This window comes from Protopterus annectens, chromosome 8.part0 (assembly GCF_019279795.1).
Source record: "Protopterus annectens isolate FY-2018-M chromosome 8.part0, PAN1.0, whole genome shotgun sequence".
NCBI lineage: Eukaryota > Metazoa > Chordata > Ceratodontiformes > Protopteridae > Protopterus > Protopterus annectens.
The window spans coordinates 1441632086-1441651267 of NC_056741.1; the positions used below are offsets into that span (position 1 = coordinate 1441632086).

The following is a 19182-nucleotide window of genomic DNA, read 5'->3' on the forward strand; positions in this document are numbered from 1 at the left end:
TTCCTTACATAAAGCTTTCAAATGTCCTTTCAAAGTCTCTGTGCCTCGGTTCAAAACTATACATGATTTTTCTTTTTTGTTTCCCTGTTAAAGGCTTTCATCACAAAGATTCCATGGGTTAGTCTTTCTTTTTTGATATTCTCCATGAAAAGTTTCTACTGAAAAAAACAGTGTCAATTATAATGTCACAAAATGTCTCTTTGATAGCAAGAATAAATGCTCTTACCTCATGTGCTTTAACATCCATAGGAGCTATTAAATTGTCCCACACTTCATACCTGTCCACTTCTTTGTCTTCTTTACTTTGAATCTTTTACCACATAATTCCATTTTTTTCATTTCTTTCTGCCTTTTTCTTTTCTGATACTCCTTTTGCCTTCTTTTACTTTCTCTGCATATGTTTTCTTTTCCATCTCATCACTATTCTTCAGGATTGTCTCTGCATCCTCCTTTTGCATTTTCTCCACAATGACCCCAACAAAATGCCTCCTTCATTTTCTGTCTCACTCTACATCACCATTTCTTTAAGTAAATCATTCTTCAACCCTCCTGACTGGAAGGTTGTGATTATATAGCCATCATTTGCTGACTCATCTCCAAACAAATTTCATTGAAACATCTCCTCAGAATCCTGCATGCATTCTCTGCTCTCTATATTAGCTTCCTCCTCCATTTCCCTCACCACTACATTATCTCCTTTTCTCTTCATCTGCACCTGGAATGGAAACAGGAAGTTGTCATGCAAAATGGGTCCTACTGACAACAATGACAAGTAGGGGACATTCCCCATTTGTAATGGCTAAATGTTCTTTAATCAGTATGAATACCACTTTGGGTCTCCCGTGTTAAGAGGTTATTGGAGTCCCAAATAAGCGGGACTGTTCTGCCTAGCTGTTTAGCTTGTTAACACGTATCTGTTTTCCTACAATCGTGTACTAATCTTGTGGGACTATTGTTTTGCTGTTTCTGCATGTAAGGGAATGCTGTACATGTAAATGTGAATGTATTTTATCTTTTAATGAGTGCTGGCTCCTTATGCTGTGGTGTCCCAACCTGTGCATATTTGTTGTATATGGAATTGCGAATGCCTTTAAACTGAGACTGCTCCTAGCCTAGTCTTCACATGCAATACTTTATACACATACTATTCCTTTTAACGCGAATGCGTATAGCGTTAGGACTCACTGTTTTTTGTGCACTATTCTACTAGCAATACTAAGCATACTTCCTTGAGGGACTGTAAATTGCTTCTGTTGTCTTGTAATTGTAATTACTCATGAGTATGACTGTTTTATGCCATTGTGGGTGTGAATTACATCAACGATAGCCTCTACACTATTAGCTATAACCATATGTAGGTAAATGCTCTGTTTACAATTGTTTGCATATTTTCTATGTGTTTAAACCCCTTATATGTAATGATGCTCTGCTTACTATTCGAATAACCTGAGTTTTTTTTTCCTCCTTTTGACTTTGTATTTGCATTACTGAATGTTAATTTTGTATTATAACACTATCTCTTTCTCCTCTTTCCCTCCTGTACCAGCTATCTCCTCAAATCGACCCTGTGTTTTTGCCTGGGTTGCATTCCCTCTATTATCTCCACTAAGGTGCTCTCTGCACATTAAACTTGGACTCGTTCAGGACACTGTCTCCTCCTACCAACGTCTACCTCAAGATTGCAAGAAAGTATGTCCACCTAGTCATGCAGCATTAAGTTTTAACCATCTGTACCTGCTAAGCTATTAGACTGCCACTACCTAAGCAGCCAGCAGCTACCCTTTCCCCTCATTCCTCCATTACCACCTCACACACTCATTGGATAGCTACCTAGATTATCCTTTCTCTCCCATTTATATAGCTCTCACCTGGAAGCTGCCCTGTTTGCTATTTGCACTTCCACAGTTGCCCACTAGATGTCACCCTCTCCTCATCCCTATCTGGGATACTAGTATTCTTTTCTTTACTACACTTTTATTCTCACCTTCTTAACCTAATCCCTTTCCTCCTTCTAATACCCTGTCTTATCCTCTCCTCCTAGGCTACCTTCTCTTGCCTTGACTCCCCTTGCCTTCTCTGATACTTTTTCCCTTCTCCTCTGGTCTACTGTGTGTGCCCCGCTCCGCTCCCCACCCTACCCCGCTCCGCTCCCCACCCTACCCCCAAATCCCACCCACCCCCAGGGGTCCTACCTTTACCTCTTCTCTAGACACACCTCCTTTTTTCCACCCTATCACAACCTCAGATATTGTATACCACCCTCCACTTACACACCTAAAATATTATAGCCCCTACTATATACCCTTCATTCCCACAGTACCTCCATCTACAACACACCAGAATATCATACTGACTCAGAACTATCTCCCTACAACTTCCACTATGCTCCAGCCACAACTGAAACTACCTATCTCCTTCTTATTATTATTCTTTCTCATAACCTCCTACTTCCTAACCTCCTATGAACACTCCTTAACTGCTTCTTTCTCACTTCCCTCAAAACATACCAGTATACCTGTAACATCCCCTCCTCCTTCCATCTTACATACCTCCTCTCAATCCATATACCTACTTCCCAAATATCATAGGGTACTACACTGCAAACTACTACAAACTAAAACAAAGAAAATATTCAACACAATCATAAAACATAAACTTGAAAACTATCTTACATTCCTCCATCTACTACAAGATGGAGACATTCAACCCAACCCAGGCCCTCTAACTTCCAACAAAACACACAGAAATCACCTCAAACCCCTCTCTCTCTCATCCATTGCATCCTCTGACTTATTATCCCTGGCCCATCTCAACATACGCAGTATCTGCAACAAAATCAGTCAACTCCATGCCCTACTAGATGTACACAACTTTGACATCCTATGCTTATCAGAAACTTGGCTAAAACCCTCTATTAAAGACATTGAAATTACCCCACCTAGATATAACATTCTGAGACTTGATCGTACCTCCAGAAAAGGAGGTGGAGTAGCTATTCTATATAAAACAAAACTAAAGCTTACTCTTCTGGACCTTACCCTTAACCAAAATAATAATGCCGAAATAATTTGTTCCAAAATTCAAATTAACACCACTAAATCTATAAACATCATCTGTGCATACCTCCCCCCTGGAAATAATATCCCCACTTTAGAACAAATTCTTGAACACCTCTCTATAAACCTCCCTCAAGAAACCCTATTCCTTGGAGACTTTAACATTGACTGGAAATCTTGTAGCAATGCTAACCCCACCTCCCATATAAATCTTTTTGGTTTCAAACAACTAATTGATAGTCCAACTAGAATAAATAATAAAAGCAAAAAAGAAACCACCTTAGATTGGATTTTTACAAACTCTCCCCTACAAAACTACCAAACTGGCATCCTTCCAGATGACCTTAGCGATCACTCTCTTACCTATGTCATTAGGGCCAAAACTAAGCTAAACCTACCTACCTCACAAAAAACAATATATTCAAAAAAACAATTTAATCCTGAAAAATTCCTAACAGAACTTTCACAATACAACTGGACCCCTCTTAAACATCTCTCACTCGACAATGCTGTTGAACACTTCAACTCAGCATTCCTTGCTATCTTCAATCAACATGCCCCAAGTCGTATCATTAGAACAAAGACTAAAATAGCACCCTGGCTAACCTCTAATACCAAACAAAAAATTATACTTAGAAATAAATCGTGGAAAAAATGGCGTTCCTCCAAAAATCCAAACGATCATCAAACCTTCAAAGAACTCAGAAACAATACCAAAAAAGCTATACTTTCAGATAAAAAGAATTATTACCTTGAACTACAGCAATCAACCAAAAAAGAACCAAAAAAGTTCTGGTCTACTATCAATAATCTACTTACCCCAGGCAAAGTAGTTACACCAAACCCACAAAACTTAGACCCTGATAACCCCTCTCTAATAGCCAATAACTTCAATACCTTCTTTACTACTTCCATACAAAATCTAGCTAACCACTTAACCCCTGATTCTTCCCAACTGCTCTTAAATAACATCAACAACTGCCTTCCTCCCATGCAACTTCAACCCATACCTACCTCCTACATACAATCTCTTTTACAAAAACTTAAACCCACTACCCCCTCAGCTGATAACCTTCCTGCTGAATTTCTTCAAGTAGCAGCCAAAGTTATAGCCTACCCTGTTTCCATCCTCATAAACAGATCCATAAAAGAAAGTACTTTTCCAGCAATCTGGAAGATATCTCATATCATACCCCTACACAAAGGAGGCAAATCCACAGACCTTTCAAACTTTCGTCCTATAGCACTATTATCTCCACTAGCTAAAATCATGGAAAAATGTATACACAAACAACTACTTAACCATCTTCTTCATAACAACCTACTAGCAAACACTCAACATGGATTTAGACCTTCACATAGTACTACCACTGCTCTACTTTCCTTTACCAACACCATCAACTGTAATCGTAACAACAACAAACTAACCTCTTCTCTTTTCCTAGACCTGTCTAAAGCCTTCGACATGGTCAACCACACACTTCTTCTACACATATTAAAATCCCTTGCTTTGGATTCCTCCTCCTTAACCTGGTTCTCATCTTATCTTGAAAACCGACAACAAGCAGTACTCTGGAAAAATTGTCTATCTTCCTTACTACTTATCTCTTTAGGAGTACCACAAGGATCCATACTAGGCCCACTCTTATTCTCTATCTTTATTAATGACCTCCAAGCATCTATCCAAAACACTACATGTATACAATATGCAGATGATTCCACCATTATTTGCACAGCTTCCACTCAATCTGAACTCCACTCACTCACCCAATCTACCTTTTCTATCGTCGAACACTGGTTCTCAAAAAGATGTCTTCTCCTCAATCCCAAGAAAACAAAACTACTACTTTTCTCACCTACCCACAAATCTACTCAACTAAACTTCTCTATTACTGCAAGTGATAACTCCCTCATCTCCCCAGACTTAACAACTAAACTACTTGGGGTTACTATTGACAATAATCTTAGCTATGATTACCACATCAATAACACTATAAAAGCAGTTAATAAAAAAATTGGTTCACTGTACAGAATCAAACCCTACCTTACACCAGAAGCATGGACCACCTTAGCACAAACACATCTTATCTCTACCCTATTGTATGCCTCTATTTACACTAATCTCTCCAAAAGCAACCTGAAGAAACTTACTACATCCTACCACAATATAGCTCGCTTTGCCACAGCATCCCAGTATAGAACACACCACTGTCTAAACTTAAAACACTTACACTGGTTGGAACTTCCTAACAAGATTATATATCAACAACTCTTAATAACACATAACATATTATATCAACCATCTAAAACACCTGCTCTCAGTAACCTCTTGATCCCTTATAATAACTTGAAACAACTACGTTCTGCTGAAAAGCTTCAAGTCAACACAACTCGAATTACCAATTCTGCAGGTAACTGCCTTTTTTCCAACTCAGTAGGCAAAATATGGAATAACCTCCCATCACATATTACCTCCATAGGCTCCTTTGGTCTTTTTAAAAAACAACTTCTTGCACATCTTAAAAACTTCTGGCTCTGCTCTTGTACCAATCCAGACTGAGAAACCTTATACTTTCTACTATCATACTTCCTTATTTCTAAACTGCAATATTTCTCTGTGTTCTCAAACAACCTAATTACTGTACAGTTTCTACTGTTCTCCTAAAAAAAAAAAAAAAAAAAAAAAAAATTGTATATACACTAATATGTATGAAATTACTTGAATGGAGTGTAGTTTTAAAAAGAATTAATGCCTTTCTCTATACGTAGATAGCACTATATGTGTTCTATTTTTCTTGATCTAGACTTTTAAGTATCCATGGTAACTCAATGTCTGTCAAAGGAACTTATAGTATATCTTCAATTTGTATAACCTTGTTTTAATCTGTGGAGCTTTTCTCCCCGGGCCTCCACTGAAAATGGAAATTATCCAGTTGGACTAGCCCGGTCAACAAATGTAAAATAAAATAAATAAATAAATAAAATAAATATTGGCCTAGTGGGACCAACCTGGTCAAAGTGTAAATAAATAAATAAACAATGTGCAGTTTTAGAGGTTGCAAGAAATTTACAAAATAATCAAAAAAAAAACACTGTGATATTGAGACTGACACCATGTGCAAACATGGGAAAAGGGGGCTGTGAACGGATGAACTGAGACTTACAAAACTTAAGTAAAAACACCTATAATATAATATAATAAATGTGACCACAATAAAGACTACTGTGTGCTGAGCAGTTTGCCATTTACACTTTTTAGTAACAGGTATAGTTCCAGAAATGTGAGCATTTCTATGAAGAGTAACAATAAAAACTTGATTTTGTCAAAAGGCTCAGGATGCAACAACTGGAAGAGTGCAAACTTCCAGAGCTCCATTACAGAGAATGAGTTAAGGGACTGTAGTACAGTTAAGTAAGGAGTGCATACTGTGTGGAAACACCTGCACTTAAACTAGCCACACCTTAAAACTACAATGCACAACCATCTGCAGTAGACGTAATAATTCACATTAATGGCCAGATTATAACATCACTATAACATTCATGAACCAATTGTACACCATTTACTTGAACAGTCAAAGATACCAAGGGGTCTGCATTACATCTTGGCATCTGTACTTCTACCAGTTTATTACATGTGAGTTCTCTCTCCAACAGTGAATGCCTACTTCCACTTATTATTACAGAAAACACTAATCAGGCTTGGGTCTCCTTATTTATAGTCAGGGCTTCGTCCCTCTATGCCACATTTCTGGCTTGGATACTGAAAGTTATAACAGGTATGCACAGTTTCTAAACTGCTTAGGGCTCTGATGTAACAAACTGTACCTCAGACATGTGCAACTGAGAAACATTTATGAATCCAACCATACAGTTAAACCCTAAACCTGAATCAAAAGTCATAATCAACCTAATAATCAAGGACAACTGCCCAGAAACCAGGAATCATTTTCCCTTTTTAAAATACCAATGTAATATTAATATAAATTACACACGTTTAGTTAATAGGCATTCAGTCCATGAAACCATTGATAAGCCTACCCCAAATTGCCCGAAAGCATGTCTGCTTAAGTGACTTGCTCAAGACTGAGGCAATCAAATCATTACCACATGATGTACCTTTTTAACAGCTCATAATCATAATCCAATGTTCCAATGGCCACAATTTTTTAATACATTTTCAGAAAAAAAATCCCTTGACTGTAATGTTTTGAACTAGTTAGTCAATAATCTTCACATTTAATTACAAAAGAATAAGGTAAAGGGAAATATTGGTAAAAAAATTTAACCATAGGTCAGAAAAGTAGTTACACCAAGCTCACCACAAGACATTACCTCAACATCTCAGGTTGAAACCATTAAAGATTGAAGGACATTGCTAAAGTCAACCATTTCAGAGAAGTGGTTTATTGCTTCCCTTTAAGACACAGGCAATTTGAGTTGGGTGTCACAGAAGTATGTGTGCAATTTCCAGTATACTTTAATCTTCTCGAAATGCATTTTTTGTTGATTTACAGTACCCAGAACACAGTCCTACATAATGTAACACAAAATGGCTGAGCTCACTCTTAATTTTAAAAGGGGTTTAAATAAAATACATGTTATGCCTCCTCCTGATTATACAAACTCTATCATGGAGTCATATACAAGTCCTAAATTCCCTCATAAAATTTCAATATAACGCAAACTATTATTTTTGCATGGTATGCTTACCTATATAGTTACTTCAGATGCCATCACCTGAAGCAGATTTATTTCAGACGTTATGATTTTCAGCTATTTAAATTATGTAATCATCGTTCTAAATAACACATCACAGACTGCTGTTCTGTATCATATGATTTGTACACTGGGGTATACAAGATTAACTTCTTTAACCAAGTGGGAAGTGCACAGCCAAGATGAATTCATTATATTTAACTTATCCACAAAGGTGTCCACAAACAGGGTAAAAAAAACACAGAAAACTATCCATATAGTACGCAGGGATTAGCTATTCTCAAAAATGTGAGCCAAATGAAGTTCTTTTACACAGCAAAAATGTAAGAGAACATAACATCAGATGAAATATACACTTTCCCTTTCTACGCATATTTCATAGCTAAACTTCCATGTGGGCAAAGAGTTGTACAAGCTCTCATCCAGCTGGCCAATAGAATATGGATGGGCTAGCAGGCCACTCTGCAGGCCGGTCATTCCTTACTGGGACTGAAGACTTCAAAGGAGAGTTTGCATCACTGGATTTTCAAACACAACCAACATTCCAATACAGGGCGTAGCGTGATGGTCTGCCAGTGATATATAAACTAGGTCATTTTGGAGGAAAATTAATTCTTGGTGGACTGAGACAAAACAAGAATTATTTTATTACTCTATATTTAAGGTATACACTAGCACTTGAGACAAAACACTTGGGGAAATCGAGCATAAAATGAGAGATCACGTCAGTATCAGCGCTAAAAAATGTGGACATTTGAAGATCTGAATCTTGTTGTAACTGAAATTAAATAAATTACAGGAATGAAGAGCAAAAACATCAAAAATAAAATCTAAAACTGAAAATGAATTCACTTTATCATTTAAACTTGAGGATAACAGTAAAATATTTTATAGCTAAATCAAGAAAAGCCAGCTTAAAAATCAGCCATGCAGTACTTTATTCATTAATAATCATAACTTCTATGAGCAAATACACATATACAATATTTTGGATAAGAAATTTAAGAACAACTTTATATAAACTAACAACAAGAAGGATCAAAATATGTCTTGCAAATGTTATGTCTCAATCTCCATAAAAATGGTGGAGGTAGGGTTAAATAAAGTCAGGATTACTGGGGTCTGAGGGACCAGATAACATTCCAGGTAGCGCAGTCTGCAGTATAAGGAGGAACTTATGTTCTTGTTAATATTCACAAGCAAACATATTCAAACAGGGTACTCCTTACACTTTGATAGCAAGCAACAACTGTTCCAATGCCAAGGGGGAGCCCATATCAAATCCCAATAACTGCAGATCCATCAGCTTGGCATGTATTTTATGTAAATTTACAGATAGAATAATGATCTATGCTTTCAGGATATGAGATTCGTCAAGGATGGATACTGTTTGCTGAGCCTTTTTTCTCAGTTTTGGAAAGTTACTGCAGACACATACAAGGGTTGACTGTACACAGACTAATTTACTCTGGTAAAAGTATTCAATGGGATTACTTACACAAAATTATCTAAACCAATTTATATCAATATGAATGATCAGAACAGCTCTACTGCATAGAGGGATAAAGCTATGATTTGACTAAGATGACCCATGATGGACTATGACTGGCGGCTGGAGGAGCTGGAAAGGAAGAGTAGGAATAAGTAGCCAATGTCGGCTGAGCTGCCCTGGGGAGGGAGGGTACTAGGCCATCTGCCACACTGGGGAGGGGGGTATTAGGCCATTTGCCACACTGATACAAGGTGGAGGCTGGATGCTACAGTATGCAGTTTATGGATCAGAATGGACACATTGCTTAGTTAAGCAATTCACATATGCTGTATCCATCATTGCAGGTATGAAGAAGCATGCATGTGTTTCTACAAAGAGAGAACAAGGCCTTTGCTTTGGCAAACATGTACATCAACTCACTAAGCAAGAAAATTAGGGAGAGCATCAGTACCTCTTAGTGGCTGCCTGGGTGATGTCTGATTTCCAATCAGATCTCATCTTTGTGGTAGGGAAATAAATATATTGACCAATAACAGCAGGATCTGATGCTCAATAAATGAACAGCATAGTTCAATATATCACATCCTATACCTTGAAATTTCTTTTTTATCCAGAAATCTGTCCACCTAGGCTTCAGAAAAGTATGTACATGACTACAAGGAACATACTAATCCAGGACCCTATAGACTGCTATAAATGATAACAATTGTTATTGTATTGACCAAAAACTGGGGTTTGATGACAAAAATGTCACATTATGTTTATAAAGACAGTATGATATGATTAAAAGCTTTCTTCTGATACTGCACAGAATATAATACAAGAGCAGGAAAGCAATTTGACTGCATTTTTCTTACTTATTCATAATTATAGAATCAGAAGAGGAATTTAATGAGGTCATTGCTTCATTTAATAACTGGCTTAGATTCCAATCTCAGTGTGTTTCAAACATTCTAGTATAATAGGTTATAAATAGAATCAAGGACACGACTGGAACAGGAGAAAATGTTTATAAGTTACTATAGTTTACTTTAGTTAATTATGACTAAATTGTTCCAAAGAACTTAAGACCTGCATTCTCATGCAATGCATGGGCATAAAAGGATGCTAATAAAGTTTCTAAGGTTACATAGGGTACACAAACTGGCATGCACTGTAGTAAAGTTCAAATTACTGAGGTCAATAACAAAGAAGCTAGCCTGTAACCCCTTTTAAATTTTTACTTACTAATCAGTTTGATCATTTAGCATTATTTCACAGTACGTGCATTTCAATCCACAGAGTGATTCACCATACACATTAACATGGGTAAGTTCCATTTTGTTCATCTTATAAATATAAATGTGAACAGTGCTCAACAAGTATATTATTTGGCACAAAGATCCAGAAGTAATTCTAGTTTTAGCCAGTCTTGCTCCTCATGTAAACTGCATCACCTAAATAACAGTAAGGTCAACTGAAGAGCAGAAAGCAAAACATACTCTTTGGCTTTTTGCAGCCAATAAAGATTTTAAAACACATTATACTGTTGTTTAGTCTTTGCTAAATTACCTAGCCCCGTTAGATATAAGCATCTCTTTTTTGGCTTTTGTCCAAGAGCTCTGGTGTGATTCGATGACACAGTCATAGTTACATTATAAATCTAGATATTGTAGGAACCATATTCCTGTTATCAGGACAGCTGACTTTGCTGTGTTGTTTTTTTTTTCATAAACACTAATCACACAATGCCTTTCAGAGGACGCTGGTACCCTGCTTAGCTTTATCTCTGAGGAATCTGATTATTTAAAGTACTTGAATATACCCTTCACTTTCTGCATATTTAGCCATATTATGACATGCACCAACATATAAGTAATGGCCTGAAAGAAACGAAATGCAGGAAATAAATACAGCAATATTCAGGGAGCTCCCTTTCTCTGGAACACAAACATGTTGTGGTTTAAAGCTTCCAGCAAAAGTACCATTAAGTGCGCAGAATAAATATAGGTTTCCTGTTTCTTTCCAAAGAGCAGAACAAACAAAATGTGAATGTCAGTCTAATACCACTAACATTTGATGTGGGTTCAGCGGATACCACAGTAAAACACGTACACTAAATTTCATGAGCAACACTGGTAAAACTGCTATGCATGTAAACATATTTCTCTTTATATATACACATACCTTGGTTTTTACATTCACTCAAAATTTCTTTTGTAACTTGACAACTTCTATTGATGTACGTTTCATAGGATTCAGAAACCACAAGTTTGCTGACTGGTATATGAGGTCTATAAAGAGTTACAGAAATAATGCAAACATTAGGTGGTGCTATAGACAAAATGAGACATTATAATGAGTCATTTTCATTTCTGAGCTGCACCTGGCACACATGCAACTTGCATCAGTTCTGTGAGCAATGAAGTCATTTTACTAAATAAGTTATGGTAATTAATTTATTAAACTACTAAGTGTTGTTAAATAACTGAAAAAATATATAAGTTAACACTGAAGCAACATATTTTTTTTAACAGTGGTAAAATGAATGCTGCTGGAATGCAATCAAATGCTAGCTATCATGCTAAAATCTGAATAAAAGGTTCCTAGTTGCCTGATTGTTGACACTATCATATGTGGCTAGCACCATTTTGGTGATCAGGTCATTTTTGACAGTAAAAGAATACAGTCCCTTGTAATATTTTCCTTGACAGTAATGTATATTCTTACATCTAGAAGCAATCAATTAAAACAGTTGAATGTGTACATATGTATGTTTTATTCTTCCATACATACATACATATTTTACAAATGTGTTTAATTGGTTTTGATAATGTCCAGCCAGGTAGTACTCATTTAGAGAGGATGATCAGAAAAAAAGCTTCAGAAAATGAACATTAACTACAAGGTACATTCACAGAAGAATTAGTAACAGTACATAGGGTGCAGTTCGGATCACAATATTTATAGAGCAAGTGTACAACAGTATAGGAACTCAGTTGTCCATTAGGCGGAGCATTACCCTACAAGTTGTACTTTGCATTGACACACAGTGGTAACACAGAACATCTGGAAGATCAAAATGCTATCATGCTGACTTTAGAGTAAATAAAAAACTTAGAATGTTAAACAGGGAAACCAATTAAGAAGTGCTGGGTTATCATGGGGTGGGGGGGGTGCATGATGAAAGGCAAAGGAAGGAGATTATTGTGAGTGTGAGAAGGATGGAGAGGGGGTCGCACTGGGTGGAAGAAGAGAGAGAAAGTTTACATGATTATTACAGGTCAGAGGCAAGGGTTGTGTACCAGGGTGGGCTGATATATGGCAGTGGTGTATGGTACTATCTTCTGACAGACAGGAGCAGAAAAAAGAGGCACAGTAGATTGTAAGAAGCAGATGGAGAAATGTGATACTGATTTACTGGTAGAACAGTAAACAAATAGTGAATGATAATATGACTAGAGAAGGGGTGCAGTAATGAATACCTATAAAAGGTTAGTCAGAAGGATGTGATATGCTATGATGTCATGAATTATGTTATCCTGCAAGGACAGGTTTTATGACTGGAGATGCTTTAGAATAGTTTGATTTAAGAAGTATATGTTTTAGATATGTAATAAGCATAGCTGTTCATAAGCTCATATGTTCATAGATTAGTACAGGGCTAACTGAGAATCAAACCCTGCACTTTGTGTTTGTAAAGTAACACTTTAACCATTATCCCAACCTCCCAAACCTTGCTGTTCACTCACAAATTACTTTTTTGCACATAATTACATAAAAGGAAACAAGTCTCTCTTGAATAAGGGGCTTTAAGTAAAAGCTTGATACTTTACTAAAGATTTTGGGGAAAATGGAAGAGTTCTATAAATAGTCTTTGGTCAAGTATAAATTGAGTAAGATGTACCCTGTGGGTTAGACAGAGCCATTATACTATATTAAGTGATAGGCAGTGATGAACAGAAAGACACACTAATTGCAAACGGTGCCATTTTATGGTAACATAGCTATAGCTTAGCCACAGCTGCTGTGCAAAATGCTGTAAAGAGAATACGTCCATAAGGTATGTGTACACTGAGGGAGGAAAATGCTAGTGTTGTTACTTCTGTTTCACTGTTGATGAAGGATTTCACTTCAGGTGGCTCACATTTTGGAACTGAGACTTTCAGGTGGAAGTTTCAATTGCAGAACCTCATCTAACATCACAACTAAGTAATTATTTAAAATCACAGATCTTCCATTTCTGAGTCCTGAAACATGGAGACCGAATGGCTGAAAATCTGGACTTTCATATATGAAATCCAAGACTGTTATCTCTCAAAATATTCTTTTTTCTTTTAGGTGTGAACTTGGTATACAAGTTTGGGGGTATGGAATGCTTCTTCCCTACTTCAAAGCAGTGCAGGTGAAACGCATTTAAAGGAAAAGATTGTTGTCTGATAGCCACACTTGTCTTACATTTTCAGTCATATTTTTTGGTATCTCGGGTCACAGTAATTCAAGTCTTGAGATTTCAATATGGAGTCATACAACTAAGGTGTTTGTATAAGGGGTAACTTCAAGGGATAATCCATCAAAATGTATGATCTGGAGAAGCTCGTGTGATGACAGGAGGTACTGCCAGCCATGTCAGGAGAAGTAGGGCAGTGGATGTGTAACATATGCTAGCACACCTAGCTGGAATTTTGTAAGGAATTATATGTCATTTGTATATCAAACTGATTTGTACAGATGCTTGTATTGAAAAATATATTTGTAAAGCTGTTTGTGTTAAAATGTATCAACAGTGTGCCCTGCTGGAAAGAAAAGAAATGTATATGCATTATTGTAACTAAAGTAAATATATATGTTTTAACAGAGGATATTGGAAGTCAAGAGGTTATTCTCAGTCCAGCCAACTTTAAAATATATCTGAAATTAATTACTTTATGGGTTAAGTCATAAAAATGTTATCCCACAGTTTTGAATGGAGCCAGAGATGCAATTTCTGTACTGCAGAATAGGTTGTAGTCCCTGTAGGAAGAGTGGAATGGTTTTATTGTTTTATGACTTCCAGATGCGTTAATAAAACTTAGCTAAAGGTCTAGTGTGTACTGTAGCACATATCTGGTAAACCCTGGCAGCTTCTAGTGATGGGGGCTAGTGCACAAAGCAGAGGCAGATGACCTGATATGTGTGATGTTATTCTGTAAGCCAGAAATAATATTTAGATATTAGTAGGAGATTGCTCTCAGTATTCTGTAATCTGTCTTAGATCTGACAACAAGGACCACTCACCCACTTCATCTTGCCTTGCGCTAGTATGTGACCAGGTATAGTAATTCTCTAAATCAATTAGGAAAGTATAGTGAGAATAGTCAAGCATTGTTTTCCTGTAACTGTGTGAATCTTTCTAGCCGTGATATTTTTAATATGTCCAGTGCATGAAACTCTGATGTTTACTGTAAATATACATTTTGTGCTTTCATGTTCTTTTATTATTTATTATTAAATATATTTAAACTTCTATTTGTGGCTGGTCCTTTTAGAAAAATATTTAAGTTCTGAGAGTATTTGCATATATTTATTTGGTGATAACATAACTGTGGCCACTCCTGAAGCCTGGCTGTTTGACCAATATTACCACTTGTAGTAATATTAACTTCACTCAGCATAATTTGATACCCTTTTAAGAGCCTTATAGTAACTGACTGGTGGCAGTGAATCTACCTTATAGTCTGGGCATAGTTGGCAGAGCAGGTAATCTGTGCCAGCCTTTCCCAGGTGTCTGTGTGTGTGTGTGTGTGTGTGTGTGTGTGTGTGTGTGTGTGTGTGTGTGTGTGTGTGTGTGTGTGTGTGTGTGTGTGTGTGCGTGTGCATGTGCGTGTGTGTGTGTGTGTGTGTGTGTGTGTGTGTGTGTGTGTGTGTGTGTGTGTGTGTGTGTGTGTGTGTGTGTGTGTGTGAAAATTAAATCTCAAAGTGTGTGTGTCAGCTACAGGGAGCAGAGACTTGAAGCACTGGTTTCACAGAGAGGGTGCTGAACAAAACTGTGCCAGTAGACAGCCTAACTGGGGACCTGAGGAGAGACAGATATAGAGAAATCCAGACCCCAGGCTGTGTGCTCTTAAGGGAAAATGAGCTTGATGCAGAAAGTTCTTCATCCAGAAATACTGAGTGTATCCATTTATATTCCAAGTGAATGTCCCTCTCTCCAGTGTCAGTGGTGAAGATTGAGGCTCCTTCATTACTGGCCCAGAGTAGGGATTTTAAAGCTTGCGTCTCATTTGTCTATCTCTAGTGAAGGAGGGCATCCAATAGGGAAAAGCATGCACTTATATTTAGATATACAGAGTAGCAAGTGAGGCTCCCAAAGCCACTATCAGAGTTAAGTAAATGACAATATTCTGAGTTAGGGATAATGACAGTGGACTGCAGAATGGGAGTTAAGAATGACAATGTGAAGTAAAGTCATAATCATACCTTATGAGAAGAAAAAAAGAGTAAATCTGCAGACAGTATTTATAACAGAAATGGAAAATAGCAGTGGCCCCACTACAGCACTTTGTACCACACATTGGTCGACTGGGTTTTTTTGCTAGATACATACATGTAGAACCAATCAACAGGCAATTAGAAGATACAAACAATAAAGTAAATTATTTATTAGAGTACTGAAACTTTTAGAAAGGATGAGACATACAACAATTGTATTGTTGTTCAGCTTAGACCAGGCATAACTGGTAACTGAAAGCAAGGTTGTTTCAACATCACACTTGGATGTGAAGTCTTGCTATGAGAAACAGAGTACACAGTCACATAATAGATAAATCATTAGCTGTGAGTGAGATCCTTTTAAAAAAGCTTGTAGGGGGAGCAGAGCAATAATCTGAATCTGGAAAGAATGATATTGGCACCCCCTTTATAAAGTGGAGCTGACCTAGACATTTGGCAACATAATAAAATATATTAAGGGCAATAAGCAGCAGCTGCCGGAAATGAATCAAGTTACTACCTATTGCACTTTATACAGCATGTGGATGCATAGCTGACTGCCTTTATACAGCATGCAGATGCAATGCTGTCTGCATTTATACAGCATGTAGATGCACAGCTGGCTGCCTTTATACAGCATGCAGATGCACAGCTGACTGCATTTATACAGAATGTAGATGCAGAGCTGACTGTCTTTATACAGCATGTAGATGCAGAGATGACTGCATTTATACAGAATGTAGATGCACAGCTGACTGCATTTATACAGCATGCAGATGCACAGCTGACTGCATTTATACAGAATGTAGATGCACAGCTGACTGCATTTATACAGAATGTAGATGTAGAGCTGCCCGCCTTTATACAGCATGTAGATGCAGAGCTGACTGCCTGCCGATTCAGCCGACTTGCAAGCAAACACTATATTGTTATCGGTGAAGGAGAGCATTGCTCAGTCCAGGAGGTTGACTTAAAGGCTGCTAGGCTTATGTCCAGAGGTGAGGAAAGGGAGAGAATGGGAAAAGGAACATTCTAGGGACCTAGAATGTGGGCAGAGTCAATATGTATATTCAAAGAGGGAGATGTAAGATAAGTAAGGATTTAGATACAATTTTCACCTAAGAACTCAAGCTTGGTGTGGAGGAAATGTAGCATTGTGACAGTAAAGGGTTAATGTGGACAGGAAAGCATTCTGATGTGGCAGGTATTCTAGGAACGACTGGAGAGGAATGATGTAGGAAAGAAAAGGTGAAGAATAAAAGAGAGAGACTGCTGATCACAAAATGGGAGAAGGGAGACATGGCAAAGTGTTAAGTAGTTTTTCTACAGCTGGAGTAGAGATGAACCAGTGATGTTCAGACAATGGTTAAATCATGTTAATGAAAACAGAGAGGTGGAGATTTGTCTGATTGTTGAAGGGTATTTTAAAGTAGTACTCAGTTCTAGAAAGGATAGACTATTTGGGACAGTAGAGTTCCACAAAAAAGCCAAATAAGGTGAAGGCAGGAATGTGAAAACTGGGAGTTGTTGATGTTGGGCAGAAGCTGGATCCATAAGAAAGGCACTTTTACTTTCCTGAGAGATAAAAAAAACACTAGGTAAGTAGACTGACTGACTCCTAATTGACAGGCAGACAATGAGGAAATGCTAACCATAAAGTGTGCAGAACAAAACGTAACAAACCAAGCCACAATAAGGCTAAACTGGGAGGTGGCAAGATGTGATTTAAAGGGCTGGCGGTAGAAAATAAGCCATTAAAAAATTGCAGAAGCGGAGTATGTAAGAGTTGGTGACTGAGATAGTAAGGTAAGACAGAAGGCAACAGGCAGAGGTAAAACTAAAGGACAGGGATGGAATAAAGGCAACCTGGAGATGTAGGTTCATGGAGGAAAGAGGTACAGTGAGGCAAAATAAGAAGATATAAGGAGCGTAAGGTTGTGGTCCTAATAACCTCCCTATTGATTTTTATAAGAAACTGAGTATACAAATAAGTGTTGCATTGACCAAAATCTTCAGTAAGATACTGAAAGATTGTAGGATGCCGACTTCAATACGGGAATCTACTGCAATTAATCTAAATCAACAAAAGTGGTATAGGGAACATAAAATAATTACAGACTAACAACCTTGAGTAGTGTAGTTGCAAAATTATCTGTGAGAGTAATAAAGGTAGGTTGGAAAAGTTGTACCCATATTAATAGGGTTTTGTAAATGGGCACTCTTCAGGGGGTTGATTTCATTGACTGGGCTAAGAGAGAATGCCAGTGGAAAGCTGGGGTCATTGTCATAGACATACAGATAAGGGTGACTTACCCATAAGTTGCATTGTCTGCAAGCATGAGTCTTGGGGGTTGTGCCTATGGCTCATCTAATTTAAGTGAGTTGTGCAGTGCCACTCTGCAGATTATTCGCTGGTTTGGTAGCCCTCTCATCCAACCATCATGGCAAAGATTCAGGCAGTGGTCTTATGGCTTCACCCTCCCTTGTTTTCACCCTATTGGTGCTCAGCTTCAGTTTGCCTCAATTTGACCGGTGATCATATCAAGGGGTATTTGAGTTGGAAAGGAAGAATTAAAAGTGTTTGCCACCAGGTCCAAGGTAGCTTGGGTTATGCACTTGGTCCTGTAAAGGTCAACTGAAACAAGCATGGTCATGCCACCTGGCTCAAGAGTTAATGGTTATGGTTGATATGTTACATCTGAATTACTGTGGCATCTTTAAGGGTTGTCAGTGGCATTGTTAAAAAAGAGTCGCAAAGGCAATATGTGTTGTTATTGATTCAGCTCAGTGGACAACTTCTGATTACATCTCATGGAAATATACAGAGAAAGTCATACAGGACGTAATAGCAAAGGGGTGTTGGCTAGAAGGGGTTGAAGATTTACAGAGAGACCCATGTTTGAGATTTTTCATAAATAGTGCTTTATCTGACCGTGTAGAAATAGATGTGTAAATTGATAGGGTTGTCCCTTGTCACTTTGATTATTTTTGTTTGTAATGGAGTATCTAGTGCAGAGAAGGGGATAGATGTGTGTGGACAAGGGAAATAAGAGTCTTGTTTTTCTATTTATGGATGCCTATATCATAAATGTTAAATGCGAGTCAACAACTACCAGAAAGTTTGAAATTCTTATATAAGTTCATAGAGGAATCAGGTTTGAAGCTGCATTCTAATAAAACAGTTGTTCTCTTGAAGGGGGAAGAGTTCAGAACTACCAAATGCAGAAAGGGGGTATCTTGGAATCCAGATATAAGAAAATACATAAACTGGGGAAGAAACTGGAAGACTGCCAAAAAATGATGGGAAAGATGTTAGATAAGTGGGTGGGAAAGCTCATCACCTTAGGGTATAGAATACATTTGGTAAGAAGCTTGGTGTTACCCCATGTTCATTCTATTTGACCTCTCTGTCTATCTAACAATGGGGTTGGGAAGGTATCAGAACCCTTTTTTTTTAAATATTTC

The 19182-nt window shown here is 37.6% G+C and overlaps 1 protein-coding gene across 1 annotated transcript in view; it reads right to left on the reverse strand.

Annotated features, from left to right (window-relative positions):
• The window catches only part of UBASH3B (ubiquitin associated and SH3 domain containing B), a 777613-nt gene that overhangs the window by 21616 nt on the left and 736815 nt on the right, over positions 1 to 19182 (reverse strand). Inside the window, exon 12 of the mRNA XM_044081039.1 lies at positions 11434 to 11540. Within this exon, the coding sequence (XP_043936974.1) occupies positions 11434 to 11540 (107 nt within the window). The remainder of the gene's footprint in view (positions 1 to 11433; positions 11541 to 19182) is intronic.